The sequence below is a fragment of the Amborella trichopoda genome, chromosome 13, assembly GCF_054954075.1.
Source record: "Amborella trichopoda isolate Santa Cruz 75 chromosome 13, AtrichopodaSantaCruz75HAP2 v2.0, whole genome shotgun sequence".
NCBI classification, from domain to species: domain Eukaryota; kingdom Viridiplantae; phylum Streptophyta; class Magnoliopsida; order Amborellales; family Amborellaceae; genus Amborella; species Amborella trichopoda.
In genome coordinates, this window is record NC_142348.1 from 50,777,892 (window position 1) to 50,796,371 (window position 18,480).

An 18,480-nucleotide genomic window follows, 5' to 3' on the forward strand; every position below is an offset into this window, starting at 1 on the left:
TTTAAAATTTTATTACTTAAAAAGAATTACAAACAAATTATACATGAAGCCACCGCTGCAAAACCATCCGCTACATCATTTACTTCCCGATGGACAAAATTTTCCAAAAGTTCCACTACAAGATTTGTTTTTCATGAGTATGGTCTTCCAAATTCTTCTTCCTGTTGTTTGGTTGTGAAGAGGATTTCGTAAATTCTCAACAAGGGCATATGAAAAAAGAAAGTTTGAACAATATTTTATTGGCAGTGTGTTTTAAATATCTCACAAATGAAAGGAAGAAACCTTTTTTTGGATTTTTTACATGAATAATTTATTTGTTTATAGGGATAAGTAGTAATCAATTTTGACCAAATGACAACTTTTCATACATTATATTTTGTTTATCATATTATAAATAAGATGTGACATTATTATCGATTCACTAATAGATTAGTAACCAACTCATAAAAATCCCTTATAACTAATCAAAGTGCACTAAAAATGGGTTATAATTGTTTTTTTTTTTTTTCTTGAACTTTTTAAACTACACTAAAAGGAAGATTATATTGACCGAAGTGGGGACATAATTGTAATTTATGGGGTCGGTAGAGATAACTTTTGAGTGACAGTGCCGAATGAAGAGGGGATATTTTGGCAAAGCCTTGAGTATAAATATGAAGGCCGAGGTGACTGTAGAGCATACATCCAACGAAAGTTCGACCCCAACTCTGAAGGCTTAGAGAGTTAGAGAGAGAAAGAAGAGTGAGAAATGGTCGCCTAACTTGACTCCCTCTTTATAGAGAGAGAGAGAAGAGAGGAATAGAGTTGAAATCGCCATGTTATCTGACAAGGAGTGAGGTTTCCTATGTGTCTGCCCACACCATTAACTGAGAGAGAGAGAGAGAGATATTCACATCATCCTTGAAAGAAAGAGAGAGCTAGAGAAAGAAATACATCTCCTAGAAAGAGAGAGAAATTTAGAGAGATTGGTTTGAGAAAGAGTCTTTGATTTCCTTGACTATCACCCTGCTAAGAGAGAGAAGGAAAGAAATGGAAGAACAAATGTCAATGCTCTTCTATTCAGGCTCGTATCCATCACCCAAGAGTAAGCCTTACCTTCTTTTCTCTCTTTCCTTCCCAACACCTAAACTAAACAAATTTAGCTCTCTCTCTCTCACACACACAGCTCTTACTTTAGTCTCTCCTTCTTTCTCTTAAACATCAACCCATGAAACAGGAAAATCTCTCTCTCTCTCTCTCTCTCTCTCTCACTCTCTCGCACACACAGCTCCTACTTTAGTCTCTCCCTCTTTCTCTTAAACACCCACCCATGAAACAGGAAAATCTCTCTCTCTTTCTCTCACACACACACTGCTCTTACTTTAGTCTCTCCCACTTTCTCTTAAACACCCACCCATAAAACAGGAAAGTCTCTCTCTCTCTCTAACACACATTTGCACACACACACCCCATGCCACCACCCACACTCAGTTTACTCCCTCTCTCTCTTCATAGCACCCGCAAAAACTTTGCTTCCTAATTCTTTCTCTCTCTCATTGGTCCCTAATTCATGATCAGAGGACGTGAGACAAAGGCGTAGGAGAAAGAAGGGGAAGGGAACCGAGTCAGAGCTAAAGAAGCGACGACTGAGTGCTGAGCAAGTCAGCTTCCTCGAAATGAACTTTGGAAGCCAGCAAAAACTCGAGTCGGAGAGGAAAGCTAAACTCGCTTCGGAACTGGGCTTGGACCCGCGTCAGGTAGCTGTTTGGTTCCAAAACAGGAGGGCTCGGTGGAAAAACAAACAATTAGAGGAAGACTTAAAGTTGTTAAAGTCTCAATATGAGGCTGCGGCCAATGAGAAGAGAGAACTTGAAGCCGAGGTGGTTAATCTCTCTCTCTCTCTCTCATCTTTTGAATGTTTAATCTCTCTCCACTCTGGTTTTGAACTCTCTCTCACACATCACATGTAGCTCCTAATGGTGGGATAAGGGCTGGGTGGGCATCCCATACCATAGTCACCACTCACCACCGTTTTTATTCTCACTAACAGTATTTCAATCAGAAAATTAAATTAACTCGTAAACTATTTGAAAAAAATGGGTACAGGCCTATCTTCCCCGCTAAATTAATCATTAAAAATAAATAAAAAAAATTGAGCTCCTAGCACTCTGTCTCCTTTCACAACAAGGAGACTCAAATCAAAGTTTAGTCTCACAAAAAAAAATTAACTCCTAGCTCTCTCTCTCTCTCCAAACACCTACTAATAGGGAAAATTTGCTGGGCTTGAAAGTATTTTTATTTCTCGCTCTCTCCAAATACCCACTAACAGGGAAAATTTGTTGGGCTTGAAAGTATTTTTATTTTTTGTATTATTTGATTTTTGGGTTTGAAGGCAATAAGGTAAGTATGTCTTTTTCTTGTCTTTTGGTATTTGGGGTTCTCAGTTTTTGATGAATTTGGCAATGTTTGGAGAAGTTGTTGGGAAAGGTGGGGTTTTGCTTTGAGAGGGCAAAAGCTGGACAAGGGCCTCGCTCTCTCTCTCTTGAGCATTTCTCTCTCTCTCTCTCAACCTATTCTAAAAAAAATCAAAAAAACTCTCTCTTGAACATTACTCTCTCTCTCTCTCTCTCTCTCTCTCTCTCTCTCTCTCTCTCTCTCTCTCTCTCTCTCTTATTTTTCATTGTAAACTATCATAAAGAAGCCAAGAAAGAAAAAGAGAAAGAGCATTAGATCACAAAGCAAAAGAGAGTGAACATCTTTTCTATGCAATGCACTACACAGCCTGGAAAACCCTCAAATTCATCTTCCTTTATCTTTCCTCATTCTTTAGATTTTGTTTTTATGATTAAAATTTTACATATTTAAACCAACAAAACCTTTTCTTTTAGGTTATGGAGCTAAGAGAGAAGCTTTCAGTTGCTGAGAATGAAATCGTGCGGCTCACAGAGGGCTCAAATGTGACATCAAAGGCTGAGAAGAGCAGCAGCCCATCCTCTTCTTTAATGGGGGACTTTGAGCCAGAGCAGCCTAATAACTTTATGATAATGCCAGACAATATCAGTATTAATACTTTGGAATGGTTTAATTACTATGCTAACCTCTTCTAATGTGCATAATATGTGTAGACTAATCCATGTAAATGATTACCATTTTAACCATAATTAATATCATGTGTAGCTTGTTTGGACAAATTCAATGTGGAAATGCTTTTGTCAACCTTCATATTTAAAGGTGAGTAGAGTCAAAGAGAAAAGGCAATTGGAATTGAACACATGATAATTATGTGTAAAAGAGTGACTCAATGGAATAACAAGGGGGTGAGATAGAGAGGAGGATATTTTTTTCTCATTAGAAAGAGAGAGAAAGATAGTCCTAAAATGTCAAAGATAAAATGAATATTTTTTCCCATATATTAAAGTATACAATAAAAGCATTTTGACTTCCGATACAACATGATCACAACCTACTAATATTGTTAGATGTGAAATTAGGCGTCTACAAGCATGTTTATTGCCTCAAAGAAAACTTTACACACCTTGTGACATATAGTTCACATTTGACGGTTAATAATGATTCTAACTCCTTTAGCTAAAATATACATATTCAAACCTCTTTATACTAATGGTAAATCGTTATCCATTATATAAATACTAAATATAGGGAAAATTTTATATAGAGCCTCCCACAAATCTTTCACTAGTAGAGGTTGTTTTGATGCTCAAATATCATCAATCTAATCATCTAGACATCAAGATGCGTAGACATGAGAAAAAAATGGATTTCAAGTTTTAAAAATAATGTATTTTGTAATCCATTTTTGGATCGTCAATTTTCAAGATTTTCAAATTTTCATATATCAGTGGATTTACACTATTTTTTGAGCTTTAAACTTTATAAATAAAAATGTAAATATATTTTACGGTTATCACAAAGATTTCAAATGAACATTATTTGAAAGTAGGCTCTAATTTGATTGTTTGGAGCCTAGGCTCTATGCAAACCTCACACTTATATAAATCCTTTTTCTTATATATTATTGAAAAACCTAGTCCAAAACATCCATCTTAATCGTCAATTATTGACATGAGAGTTAAGATGACATGTAGCTTATTCCCTCTGAACAAGCATCTACAATCCTGATTTTCAAATTCTCCAAAGTCAAAAAAACAAAATAATAAAAAAGTGAACCACCCTATGGCAGGTAGTTGGCACATATGAAAACAACTGATTATATACTACCCAAACTTTTTATTTTTATTTTTTATGGTTATTATTGAAAATCTTCCACAGCATTGAATTTAGTTACTGCATTATAGTCAGGGTTAGAACGTCATAGCATGACATGGATTAGGACACTTGCGGACTATTGTGCCTCCTTTGAGTGGAGTTGGGTCCTTTCACAATGCAAACTCTCTCTCTCTCCTCTCTCTCTCTCTCTCTCTCTCTCTCTCTCTCTCTCTCAATTTAATTTATTTGGTTTTTTAAGGTTAGTCTCAGGTTTAAGCACTCCTATGTTAGGTTTTGGCCATGGGAGTAAATAAATAGTTTGCTTGTTGAATCGCCACACACATGCAAGGAGATTGACACACATGCAAGGAGATTGATCTCATGCGACGATTCTACAGTAATAATATAATGAAACAATTTTGCAAAGTCATGTTACAGCCATTTATTTGACCTGAATTTTCAAGTATACACTCTTTTATTTCTTTGAACAACCACAAAAAAACAAAATTTGAAAACATATATTGGAAAGTGTTTTTAACCCCAATTAATATAGACTGTCCATGTTAATAAGGTATTTAATTTAAGACTTAGATGACTTTTTCCATTCTAAAATTTTTTAGGTAGTTTTATTATCATTAGATTAACAACGTTAAGAAAAAAGAAAAAAATAATTTTAAATTCATAAATATCTAAATCTTAGAATTCACCAAATAGATTATCAAGTTTCATTGTTGGGGGACACTCATTTTAGCCATATCTAAGGTGCAAATTGAATTTTATTCAATTTGAAATTGATTATTGGAATGAAAACAGTGTCTACAAAATTTGGGTCATACAAGTGCAACAAACATGATTTTCGGAAATGTGGTTTCATTATATTATAATAACACGGTGACATTAAATCATTACCTATATGGATGGTAAATATTTGCTAACTATATATATATATATATTATATAAAAGGATTTTTTGATTTTTTACACTTCACAACCCTCAAAATAACATAGGTTGAGATTAGAAAAAATGACTTGTGAATGTTCTTTTTTACCATCAATCAATGCTCTTATATAACTATATCCAAGGCTAAACTAAAAGGGCATTTTCATTTTTTCTTACGAATGATGAAAAGTGAAATTATTTTGTGGGCAAAAATGCTCTTTGGCAGCACCTGCCCTTTTCTCTGTCATCCTCTCCTATCTTCTCATTGCTAAGCTGCCTTCTCCACCCTATCCTGACTCCCTGCTAAACCAGAAATCTCTCTCATTATCTCTCTATAGATCTCCAATTTCTCTCTCATCATCTCTTTACTCATATTACCAATCTCTCTCTAAAACTCTGTCAATTTGCTTTTGATGCCATAAATCCATGTCCAACAAACATTCAAGGATAATTAAAGGAAACCAGCTGGTTGACCAACATTTGAGAAGCAAGAAGTTATTTTATCATGGTGGGTAGAAGGGCCACAGCCTATCCCAATCCAAGGCATCTCTAGGGCAAATTTTCTAATGCTAAAAGTCCATACTGCTTCCATTTCCCTTACAACTATTGCTATGTGTGTGATCGGTGGCTCCATATGTGTTGTGGCTGGCTGCACCATAAAAGTGCTCATTGAAATTGTTGAGTAATGCAGGTGCATAGGAGAGAGAGAGAGAGAGAGAGAGAGAGAGAGGAGCTGACTCAAGAATGGGAAGGTGTAATGTGAGTGTCTATGTAAGAAAGAGAGATATATTGGGTGGCTCAACAATGAAATTCAAGTAGATTGTGATCAACAGTGATGGCTGGATGACAGACTAAGAAAGGGCATGGCTAAGTTGATAAAAAGATTTAGGGTAAATGAGGGAGAGATGGGGCAGATGAGAAAGAGTCGAAGATCTGAGGTATAGAGAGAGAAAAAGGGTACGAAAGGGAGAGAAAATGGGTGTGGTATAGAGAGAGAAAAAGGGTACGAAAGGTAGAGTGCCAAAAGAGTTACGAGGTGAACGAGAGAGAAGGAAAGAGCAGAGAGAAGCAACTGAGTTTATTTTTATTTTTATAATTCACTATAATGCCATACTAGTTTAATTTACAAAATAACTATATAAAAGCATTGATGGTAAAAAGAACATTCACAAGTGATTCTAACTTTGAGCTATATTATTTTGAGGGTTGTTAAATATAGAAAATCCAGTGTGCATATATATATAGAAACGAAGCTCTAAACAAATAAATTAGAGCCTACTGCAAAACTTTCATTAAAAGTCGTTTATGCCCAAATATCCTCAAATTGATCATCTCAACATCAAGATGCATGGACATGAAAAAGAAATTGATTTCTAGTTTTGAAAATAGTGTATTTTATAATACATTTTTTTACAATCAATTTTTAATAAGATTTTCTAGTATTGAAACCACATTTCTTGAAACTATATGAAAGTCGGCTCTAATTTGATTGTTTAGAGCCTAAACCCTATACAAACCGCACCCATATATATATATATATATATATTATTTTTGGTACGATTGGCCGGGGTAGAGAAGATACGAAGCCCATCTAACCTGACTTTTATTTCCTAACCGTCTGTCCGAAAGACGCGGCGAAAAGTGAAGTGGCTTCCCATCCCTCTCCTTGCCCGTAGGCTGGCAGACCTTCACTTCACTTCTGACTTCCATTCCCATATGAAACTCCCATCTTCACTCCGACAAAGGGAGAGTCTGGACATTGTATCATGTCACACAAGAAAGTGACGTCGTTACGAAAGTGACTAATATGTGCTATCGATTGATTACGTGTTGTCTTTGGAGAAGTAAGTATTGTTATCATCGTCAGTCAGCCTAAAACAACCCTATCATTTTCTCCATCTTCCTAAATATGTCCTTCAAACTATCATTTCCCTCCACGCCTCAACATGCCCTCCAAATTATCCTCTCTCTCTCTCTCTCTCTCTAAACTTTTTGTGTTCAAATTTAGAATCCGGCTGGAAACCAACCCAAATCTGAATATTATTCAGTCCCATACCCAACCTTTTGGGTCCAAAATTTCAATCGATACCTAAACCCTGAGGTCAGATCTACCCGTCAGGTCCTAGGTCTGGATGGATCTTTGCCCCCCTAACGACTACGAGGTTTTTTTTTGTTTTTTTTCCAATCATATGCCCGCAACATTTACAGTGTTGTACAACATTATAAATACCCACATTCCTTACTGTTTTACGTAATTCCTAATAAACAAATGTATTGGCAACATACATGAATACCCATATTATTCAGGTCGGGTCCACTAGCCTGACCCAGCCCTTCGAGTTCGAGTCTACCCGTCGGGTCCCGGGTCTGGTCAGTCCATTGCCACCCACCCCTAAGTCCAACTTTTTGTTCATGTTCGGTACTTTTTCTTCTTTCTCTAGGAGGCAAGTAGCTTGATGTCGCACTTACCAGCCTCGTGCCAACCTTCCTCATCTCTCTCTTGGTTGTGCCAATTGAGACCTCTCATGGGGAGGTGAGAGAGAGTTCCAATTCACTACGTCACAATCTCAAAGAGGTCCAATTCATGACATCACAATCCTAGAGAGAGAAAGAGATTGAGGTCCAATTCATGACATCATAATCTATCACAAAGGTGTCCAAGTAAGATGCACACTAAAGACCACATAACAACCAAACATTAAGACCACATTTTTCTTCTCTCACCTAGCAGTATAAGAAAGAGAGAGAGAGAGACCTCTTGAGGGATATCCCCATGTGGATACATGACAAACTGCACAGAGGAAAAGCATACACTCATTTGTAATAGATGGATTCAAATGACTCCGCTACGACTCTAGGGAGAGAAAGTAAGACGCAGGAGCAGCGCAACCAGGATTTTGACCAGTATGGACATCTATCTCTAGAGAGAAAAAGAATGGCAAATTCATAAGCTTCTGTTTGAGAATAGACTGTACTATTTTACCTCTCCTTCAAGGAGTTTGTGGATCTTCTCAGCTCCCATGGAAGAAGGCTTCCCTTCAATGGAGAACTCAAGAGAGACGAGGTTGAGAGGTGTGTCCTTTGTCGAATCGAGATAGAAGATAAACAGCTGAAAGCATTTCTTCTTAATCTTTTCTTCTCTTCTTTTATGTTTTGAAAACCAGGTTCATGGCGCACTGAAGAGACCTGAAGACCCTCAGGCAAGATGCAGCTGCACAGTGATCCTACAAACGCAAAAATTTTGAACCAGAAGAAAAACCAAGCTTAATACAAAATTCAATGGTATGCCTAAAATTAGCGAACCAGTCCGCACGTGAGAGAGAGAGAGAGAGAGAGAGAGAGAGAGAGAGGATAGTTGACATTTGACAATATCATCAAAAAGCTTTTATTACTTGATAAAAATCATGCCAGTCTTCTTAATGTAACATAATAGAATACTTTTACTTGTAATGGATAAAGATGAAACTTATCATTTGAAAGTAATAAAATCAGAGGCATTTCCAAGCATTATTCTTCTTTAATATTCTTTGTTTTGCAACATATTGGTAACTTATTAGATATCAATAGATTATAAAAAAACACCTGATTAAAAATCCGAAAGAAATGATACCATACGTAAGAAGTTTTCATAATAAACATCATAAAAAAAAAAAACACTAATCGTTAAGAAAATGTGCAAAACATATTAATAAATAAGAGAAATAAGAAGCATTAAAAGAACTCAACTAAATTTCCAAGCCTTCAATAAATTCTTAGTTCACAAGAAATGTGCAATTAATCCAAAACATTATCAAAAAGTTCCTGATTTATTTATTGGTATATTAAAAAAGCACCAGATTACAGTCAAAATATGAAATGAAGAGTTTTCTGGTGTGTACCTAGGAGGCCATGGTTCTTTGGAGCTGATTTTGGGGTGGGTTTTTGGTGATCTCTCAAGGGGAGATAGGGGAGGATAACATTGGAGTGGAGAATAAAAGCCCAAGAGGTTGGACTACAACTGCATGGGGTGAGGAGAGAGATTGGACTGGTTAGAGAGAGAGTGTGTGTTTGTTTTAGCCTTGTAGGGATGCTACCAAGGTTTAAAAAAATGTTGAGTCGAGCCGGACTCGCCCGGTTCGACTTGGGAATCGCCACAGAACGAGCCGGTTCCACACATAAAACGGGAACCGCCCGTGTCTAGAGAAAACCGAACGGTTTTAAACGATTTTAAACAGTAAACCGCCTGATGACATCATCAACCGGCGGTTTTGATGTCACCACTCCGATTCTACACAGATACGTGCAGACGTCACCACTCCGACACGGACACGTGCGACAAAATCACGTGTCACATATCACGTGCGAGGTTGCCCGAATGTTTTCGCGCACATGCGTAGCAAAGTTGAATACCTATCTTTCGATGTCGGATAATTCTCAAACATCATTAAATGAAAACGGAATGTAAATATATTCTATTAATCAACAACTTATAATCACATGCAGCGAGGCGGCGTGATGGTTATGACCTCTGCTATTTCCTTTGATGTCCCAAGGTCGAATCCCCTTGGGCGTTACATTTTTGTTGTATAGTAGTTTTTGTTTTATATAGTGGTATAATTATTTTTGTAAATAATATAAAAAGCATAAAAAAATGAAAAATAAAAAAGTTAATTTTTTGTATAGCAGTTAATTTTTGTTGTATATAGTGGTATAATTATTTTTGTAAATAATATGAAAAACATAAAAAAATAAAAAATAAAATCATGTAATGTACGCATTTTATTAATTTTTACATTGATAACCAAATCTTTTATTTTATTTATTAATTTTTACATTGATAACCAAACCTTTTATTTTATTTATTAATTTTTACATTATAAATCATGTAATGTACTATTTTTCTTACAGTTGTCAATAATACATTTTCAATTAGATAATATTATAAAATATTTTTAATTTATTATTATTTGTTTAATAAAATAATTATAAAATGTAAACTAATAATTATAATTTCAATATATAATATTATAATTAGTTAGGTTGTAATAATTTTGGATTATAGTTACTAAAGCTGTAATAATTTGGGTTTATTTAGCGGATTAGGATTTTTTGCCAAAACGAGATTTTAATGCCATTCTTTCATTGATTTAGTCTACTCTTTATAATAGTCCATGTATAATTATATATTTTAGCCATTATAATTCTATGATTTTTCTTTTATGTGATGAAAATTTAATTGTTAACATAAGTTTATACAAGAAAAGAGCATCTCAATATTCACAAATTGATGAAAAAAATGAAAGTTAATAATGTAGTACCCTCATTTCTTATTAGATTCCTAAAAGATAATATTGATAACGAATTTTAATATTTTTTGAAATTTTTTTAAAGCTTAATCCAACCGATTCCCGATCCGGATCGCCGATTCGCCGATCCGGATGGATTTTTGAGATGCCCAATCCAAGTTACCGATCCGCTTTTTAAACCACCGGATGTTACCTTGTTATTGGAGAGATATCGGGATTGGTGTGTATGAGAGAGAGTGTGTGTAGAGAGAGAGAGAAAATAGCGAGAGACACCAAGGGGTATTTGATTTGAGAGATATTGGGGAGAGAGAAAGAATTGATTAGATTAGAGGGGAGAGAGAGTTTTCTGGTGTGTACCTATTCTGGCGAGCCGATTCACCCACTTTGGGGTCTTGTTCCCAGTCAACTTGAAACAGATATCCTTGCAGAAATGGTTACAGTTCTTGACAATAAGATGATATGTGTCTCCTGTGTAGCTTGCTGCCTGCCTTTCCATGAATTCCCTCACTTGAACAGGGTCCAGACGAGTGGTGCCCATAAATATGGACTTTCTGAACTTAAAACCTGGACATTGGCGAGGCTCCACCTCAAATACCCCACTTGTCGGATAGTCATGAGCTCCAAATGCATACTCCACACCATGAACTGGTCCACAATTATTAAAAGCCAAGTTATGAGTTTTGAAGAGTACCATATTTTCAGAAAGCATGTACACTGACACTGTGGTGTATTATACACCACAGGAACATCCACCACGTATTCCTTAGGACAGTACAGATGAACTGTAACCCAATGTCAGCGATCAAACCCACAGTTCATGTCCCCTCTCTTTCCTAATCCCCATTTTGTGTACCATGTATAAACCCATGTATAAAACACATTTGTGGTATGCTTTCCCTCGTATGGTTGCAGCTAGAGAAAATGTAAATATGCTTCCAAGCATTAACATGACTACGTGACAATAAATATTCTTTTTATGCCATTACCATGGCCCATAAAAATAAGGTGTCTACCACTTGTATTACTTTGAAGCACAAGACAACAGTATTTTCTTCTCGAAAGGAAACCATAATTTTTTCTTCCAAAAGGAAATCCCATAACTCAATTGATCCATCAAATTCTTTTTTTAACTCCATGTTTTTTTGCAGCTTGAATTTATCATTTTCCAATTTACATCCCCAAGGGCCTTTTTGGGTCCTCAGAAATTACCTTTCAGGATAGTTTCCTGGAATGAGGTCTCTCCAATTATTTCCAATGATGGACGCCAAAATTGGGGAGAAATGTCCCCATCATCCCCGGTTTGACCTTATTTTGGAGAAAAAGGTCATCCAACTAAATAGGTGGAAAATGTATTATCTGAATATAAACCTTCTTCCCCCAATCATCTCTCTCTCGTATTCTTGAAGCCAAACGCCTCCCTCCCTCCCCAATCATCTCTTTCTCCTATTCGTGAAGCCAAAGGCCTCCCTCCCTCCCTCGATTGACCACATCACACCACTAAACTTCTATAAAAGAGAAGGTTTTGATTGAGTACATCACACCACTAAACTTCTATATAGGAGAAGGTCCTCCAGGAGTGAACTATAAGCTCATAAATCATAGCCACCCCCTAAACCTTATGTGTGATCAATGTTTTTTGAGGAAAAAAAAAACCAGAAATTATGTGTGATCAATGTTAACTTTGTCATTCGCTAATCAATAAATCATGGTTAATTGCCAATGGTTTTAAGAACATAGTTATGACAAAACAGAAGAACGATGCATCACCTAAGTCCGTCAAGATGTACACCAAGTGATGTCACCTGATACCCAACTTCTATTGCATATCTTGGGTTTTTACATCCTATCCAACCCATTGCCATGATCCCTGGAGCCGCTAATTTCTTTCATTCTATTTAGATTGAATAAGAAAAGGAAATTTCCTGGTTAATTGCATACTAATTCCCATTTAAGGGGGTGGATTCCCATCAACATACGATTGTAGTATGCTATTCAACAGAAACCATCAGAGGGCCAAAAAGGAATATTAAGTCAAAACAGTGCTTAGCCATAGGGTGGATGGGGCATTCCTCGAGTGATAAAACCACAACCAAAAATATTTTGGATAGAGAAAGGTCATATCTTCTCCTTGCAGCTCAAATTATAAATTGTTGAAATTTGAGTTTCAAGTCAATATAGATTTGGTCTTGGAATCAGGGAGGCTGCTTCATTGCCAGTGGTTGGTTGGAGCTTACCACATAGAGATTGTACTCAAAGGCATCTAAGCTTGAGCATAGATTTACCCATTAGGTTCCAATTTCAAGAACTTCCTTTCCAAAAACTACCCATAATTTGAAGTTGTAGCCATGGGAAACTTTTTCGCATATTAATGAAACCCTGGACATTCATGATTAGTGTTCCCAAGCATCTACATTGTGATAGGCATCAAAGGTAAATTCTCAGTCGTATTATGATCAAAGATGAAGATGGTGTAATAAATATAACTTAAGATCATATATCAACAATGTAAAGTAAGCATGTTCTTCTCAAGCAGGAAAATCATTTTAAATGAATATCTTAAATTAAGAAATACTAGACAAGAACTTGTATACTCTCAACTACAAGTCATCACATCAAAATGGAGAGAAACTCTCTGGAAGCTAAAGGTGCCTAACACCAAACCAAGTAGTCGATAGATTTCTGATAACATTCACATGTTCCAATTAATCTTTCTTCCAAAAAGAAACCTAAAGAAAAGCTAAAGAGAGGAATTTTCAGCCAAAGAAAATACAGCACAATCTCTGCCATCCATAGGCCTTAGCCCAAATCGCAGGTAGCTAGATTGAGAGTTTGAGAGGTGGGAAATTAAATTCAAATTGATACCAGGAAAGACCACAAACTCTAAATGAGTAAGACAGTGACACATTGCCCATCAGAACCATAATGACAAGTCTTATCAGAACCATAATGACAAGTCTTACTCAGGACTTCAAGAGTTCCTCGATGAAGTGATTTCCTGATAGATTTCAAAAACACTGGCTTTTCTCAAAAAAATTGAAGAAATTTTACCAATGAAAAGGACAAAACATACCATGCCTAAAAGAAGAAATACTGTAGAAAACAGAAAAATGACAAATTGATTTCCTTATATATTTTCTTTTATAAGACTATACTTTGTTGCACTTTCATAACCTACATTTTCAAGAAAATGCATGAACTCTACAACTGTAGATACTTTCCCAAATGCTCTAAAGTTGGTGACTTGACCTGCCTGAGTCAAGTCTACAGGATCTGGACTTCCAACCCAGTAAAACATGTTCCTGCTCCCTAGACAGCCCTGAACATTCTGGTTTTCATACCATCTTTACAGGCAATCAAGGAAACATTCCTTATCACACTTGGGATACATCGGTGTTACGACTCCACAATGGCAGGGACTATCACCCTTAGAGAAGGCTTGAACAAATTCAGTAAAAACGGGTACTCCGGGAGCCACCTCACTATGGAGGGGGACTCCCTGAATGTTATCCTCGGGCCCTTCAAAAGAGTCCAGTGCCCAGAGAGTAGCCTCTCTTTTGAGCATATAGTTCACCTGCCCAGGCAGCTTTGGGCCACTTTCACACATACTTGGCAGGAAGCCAATCATGTAGCAGATGCCCTGGGCAGGGGCAGCACTGCAGGGGACTTACAAAGGAAAGTTAAATGAAATCACACCGTTTTTTGCTTATAGTCGGGCTGTAATGCTCATTTCGTTTATTTATTGTATCAATGAGCACCACACCCCACCTTTCTTTATGTGGGGGCTGCACAGACCCCATTTTTTGGGACTACATCCTAGGTCATGGAAGGAGCACCTAACCTGCCAGTTGCCTGATCATATATCCATATTAAAAACATACTATACATAATACAAGTCAAATATTCCTCCAAATAAAGAAAAGCAAAAAATTGCATGAGTCAAATTAACTTGCCTGACATGTTCTTTTTATCTTATGGATTTTTAGTTTACTTTTTGAACAATGGATGCAAAACTCACATATGTGCATTAGGGGTCTAAGAGTTCGTATGACCTCTACTCAACCCCCCATAGATTCATGAGATGTGATGTCTATATTGGGCATTAGGCATCACTTTTATAGATGCGTTTAAGGGTTTGTCTAGAAAAATGTATTGGGTATTATGCATCACTTTTATAGATGTGTTTAAGGGTTTGTCTAGAAAAAATTCTCTGGGTTCAAGCATTAAATATTATTTTACATTAAAACTACAGTAACAATATTAGTCTTTTATATAGAATTATTAATAATAAAACAGTCAGCAACTATCATCAGTAATTCGGTAATTTAAATTCTCAATAGGCATTAATTTACGCCATGTTATAGGATGTTTTAAGTTTTCTGGTGAGATAACTAAATTGTTACATGAAAACCGCATAGAATGGTATACTAATTATATGTTAAAACTGCACTAATTCAGTATTCATATTGATTTATTTATGTAGTCTCAGAGTTTTTACAATTCATCTATAAAGACTACAAAGATGTTGACAAAGCTGCAAAGTCAACTCAACAAGTTGTTTATTTGGTTTTTCTTAAACTAAGTCCCAACTTGAGGTTGCTTTTATATTACACCTGCCTGACCCCATCGTACCCACCTATATTTAAACAAATAATAAAATTAAACATAAACAAACGTTGTACTTTTAGTCAGAGTGCTAAGGTATTGGGCATGTGACCAATTAAACAAAAAGATGCACACCTAAAAGTACAAATAACGACATGTCGATGCTAATCATGATACATATAATTTACAAATCAGAATGAATAGCTAAAAACAAAACACATGGGAAAACAAAATGCATCTGCATATATATTTCAATATTCTTGAAACAGAACCAACAAATGCTTCATAAACACAATAGAAACAACAACAACTATAGGCTAGAGATGAAGAAATAATAAAAATTCAACATCGACATCCAAATAGAACATATGAATCTAAGCAAAGAGAAGTAATCCATAGAGAGGGAAAATTAACTAACCTTCCACACCAGAGTGGAAAATTCCAAAGCCAGCCCAATAGAAATACCCATTCATGGGTGTCAAATCATATACATTCAGATAGACTGGAGTGCAACCAGAAGATAGGTCCGAGGACCTCACTTTTGAGAACATACAAAAGCGGGTACAGGATTTTCCTCTTAAACGAATGGGCGTCATCGATTTCCATCCTTTCTTAAGTTCCAACTTCATAATTCCTTTTCGTTTTCACATGTTTCAAAAAGCAGTTAACAGGAAAAATCATTAGCACCTACCACATGGATACCTTTTCATAAAAAATTAAGAGAATTTGACAATTTCTCAAAACAAATGTTTCACAGATAAAGTGAAATTCTCCAAAAATAGCAAAATATTTTCCTTTCTTCTTGTAACTCTAGTCAAAACTTAAACCTACTCTTTGTTCTTGAAAATTGACAAGCTATAGCCATTTTTTTAAAATAAGTTATGCCTCTCCAACTGTGAAAATAAATACCATGTCAAGGCTGGTTTGAGAATCTCTGCTTTGAATATACATACTTCTTCCCAATAAAATCAAAACTTTCAATTGCAAAGTAATCTCACAAATACCGCGCGTGATGATATAGCTGGTAATTAATATAATTGCATCGTAAGAATCATGCACAAAAGAAATATTCACAAATTTCACAATGGAGGCATAAATTAATTTACACTCTAAACCTCCCAAGGCAAGAACAGTACCTTTCTTTTATTCCAACTCGGTCAGGGCAATAATAATATCGACCCACAAAAATTCCCATGTTTATTTCGAAATGAAACTTTTTATAAATATTTAAAATGAGCAACTACTCAAATCATCAGCTCATAACAGTACCTAATATTTACAGAAAAAACACATTTCATGCACATGAAGTGCCCAAAATTGATACGATTGTTAGTTAAAATAACAAAGAATAAAACCCACATAGAAAAATATATTCTCCGAAAACAAAATGATGGGAGGACAATTATAAACCATTTTCAATTATGAAAAGCGGGTATAATACCATCAACATCTTCTAAAAATAACAAATTTATAAAATGAAAATGGAATGAAAAAAATAGAATTCCTGAATTCTAATCAAAGAATTATCATCCACCAATCTGAGAAAACAACCCACATTTCCCCAGAATCCCATCAATTTTTTTTTCCCATAATTTATTTAACCTATGCACACCAAAATATACAAAGAAAGAGAGAGTGAGAGAGATTACATTTTCTATTAAAAATGAAGGGAAGAAACCCAACACAAGAAATCAACTATCTCCATTACTGAAAGGGAGAAAACAGAAGAATGTACATAATAATGTAGAGAGAGAAAGAAAGACATCGACAAGATAAACCCACAACCTAAACAATAGATCTCATAGCCATGAAAGCAAATAAAACAAAGCAACAACAGAGAGAGATACCGAAAAAATCGAGTTCAAGAGTCTAAAATCACTGAATAAACCCCTAAAAGAAGCAGAAGAAGACCGAGAAAAAATACCTCAAATGAAGAGCGAGAGAAAGAGTCTCCTAAATCATTAATGGGACCAAAAGACAGAGAAACACACACACAGAGTAAGAGAGAGAGAGAGAGCTACCTGATTGGAGAAAACCGCTAAAGCGGGAGGAAGAAGACCGCTAGCGGTTTTAGGGAAAACCGACCGGGTTTTGATGGGGTTGGAGCCATCGCCTCCCCCATGAAACCATCTCCTCCTTCCTCCTCCCTCTCTCTGTGTAACCATCTCCTTGCTCTGTGGCGCCCTCTTTAAAGCTTTTTGGCCTCTTGCATTTTAATTTCGCAATATGACTATCTTGGCCCTAAATGCTCTAACAAATTCTATCCAATGGCCTCACAGTCGCAGAATCACAGTTATGAAGACCGCATTGAATTGGTTGGTCCGACGGATTATACTATGGATACGTGCCTTGACCAGCCTCCCCAACATAAAAGTGAGGTTTCGTTAATGTACGCGGTGAATATCTTCAAAATCCTCAACGATTTTTAACACTTAGATACTTCTATTTTTTAACGTAATAACTTTTGTTTAAGGGTATTTTAAGTAATTAATTAAAAGTACAATATAAACTTTTAATAAAAACAAAAATATTTATTAACAAGAGTAAACAAAACAATGACATCATCGTACAAAACATCACCCACAAAATACATTAATTGTTTTTAATTATTTATTATTTTTTTATAAAAATATCTATTATACTTTTTAAAATGACTAAAAATATCCTCACTTGAAAATTTTATATTATAATTCAAGTGGTAGAGCTTAATAATCCGATATGAAATCTGATAGCTTGGGTGTGTCACAAAGTTCAATAAACTTTCTTATGAACTTAAAAGTTCACATCTAATAATCAAGAGAAGTTCGATCTAATGATCAAGATTAATTATGACCACCTTGTAAAAATAAATAGTCTCATTATATACTTCTCTATAAAAATTGAGTTTGGTATAAAAGCAATCAAAATTATTGTTTGCCCGGGCTTTAGTCGGTTAGATTAACCAATTTTAACTTGTTTAACCAACTAAATGAAGTTGGATAAAATTTTAATATATTTTATATTTTAATTTAATGAATTTGATTTTTATTATCTCTGAAATACAATCCAACAAGTGATGTTTCTATAAGGCTTAGGCTTTATGAAAACAAAGTAAGGCGATACCTAAATCCTTATCTAGAAAGTACTTATGGAAATGAAAATCTCTATGATGGCTTTAAATTCAATTTCCAACTCCGATAATAAATTTCGAAACTAAAAAAATGATACAAATTTACAATATCTGTGAACATTTATTTTTAAAGCAAAATTGATAGTCAATATGATTTGTTACAATATATGCTCTTTTTTTAGCTTGAAATCTTTTTTTTTTTTTTTACAACCTGATGTTCAAGTGGAGATAATTCATGTAAAGATTTTACGATGCTTAACTTGATGAGTTATGAGGTGACGATTTACTTATTTTTATGGATCTGCAGTCCTATTAAATTTAGATGGGACAAAATTTTGT

General features: G+C 35.4%; 2 protein-coding genes across 2 annotated transcripts; one reads left to right on the forward strand and one right to left on the reverse strand.

Annotated features, from left to right (window-relative positions):
• Positions 1–678: 678 nt before the first annotated feature.
• LOC18445925 (homeobox-leucine zipper protein ATHB-40) lies at positions 679–3,170 on the forward strand. Its single transcript, XM_006856051.4, has 3 exons — positions 679–1,084; positions 1,558–1,859; positions 2,868–3,170. Exons 1-3 carry the CDS (start codon positions 1,030–1,032, stop codon positions 3,084–3,086), a joined length of 576 nt encoding a protein of 191 aa, XP_006856113.2. The 5' UTR covers positions 679–1,029; the 3' UTR covers positions 3,087–3,170.
• A 4,590-nt stretch (positions 3,171–7,760) lies between these two features.
• LOC18445923 (PPPDE putative thiol peptidase family protein) lies at positions 7,761–17,191 on the reverse strand. Its single transcript, XM_088856863.1, has 4 exons — positions 17,054–17,191; positions 15,451–15,666; positions 10,788–11,075; positions 7,761–8,369 (listed from the first exon to the last, which is right to left on the reverse strand). Exons 2-4 carry the CDS (start codon positions 15,659–15,661, stop codon positions 8,125–8,127), a joined length of 744 nt encoding a protein of 247 aa, XP_088712989.1. The 5' UTR covers positions 15,662–15,666; positions 17,054–17,191; the 3' UTR covers positions 7,761–8,124.
• Positions 17,192–18,480: the final 1,289 nt, after the last annotated feature.

Bases quoted from the DNA above. Each gene is read 5' to 3' on its own strand.
- LOC18445925 (XM_006856051.4), top strand. From the start codon at position 1,030: ATGGAAGAACAAATGTCAATGCTCTTCTATTCAGGCTCGTATCCATCA. The intron at 1,085-1,557 runs GTAAGCCTTACC...ATTCATGATCAG, and splicing joins CTCGTATCCATCACCCAAGA to AGGACGTGAGACAAAGGCGT. The intron at 1,860-2,867 runs GTGGTTAATCTC...CTTTTCTTTTAG, and splicing joins AGAGAGAACTTGAAGCCGAG to GTTATGGAGCTAAGAGAGAA.
- LOC18445923 (XM_088856863.1), bottom strand. From the start codon at position 15,661: ATGAAGTTGGAACTTAAGAAAGGATGGAAATCGATGACGCCCATTCGT. The intron at 11,076-15,450 runs GTTAGTTAATTT...ATTGTGGACCAG, and splicing joins TTTCCACTCTGGTGTGGAAG to TTCATGGTGTGGAGTATGCA. The intron at 8,370-10,787 runs GTACACACCAGA...TTGCGTTTGTAG, and splicing joins GAATCGGCTCGCCAGAATAG to GATCACTGTGCAGCTGCATC.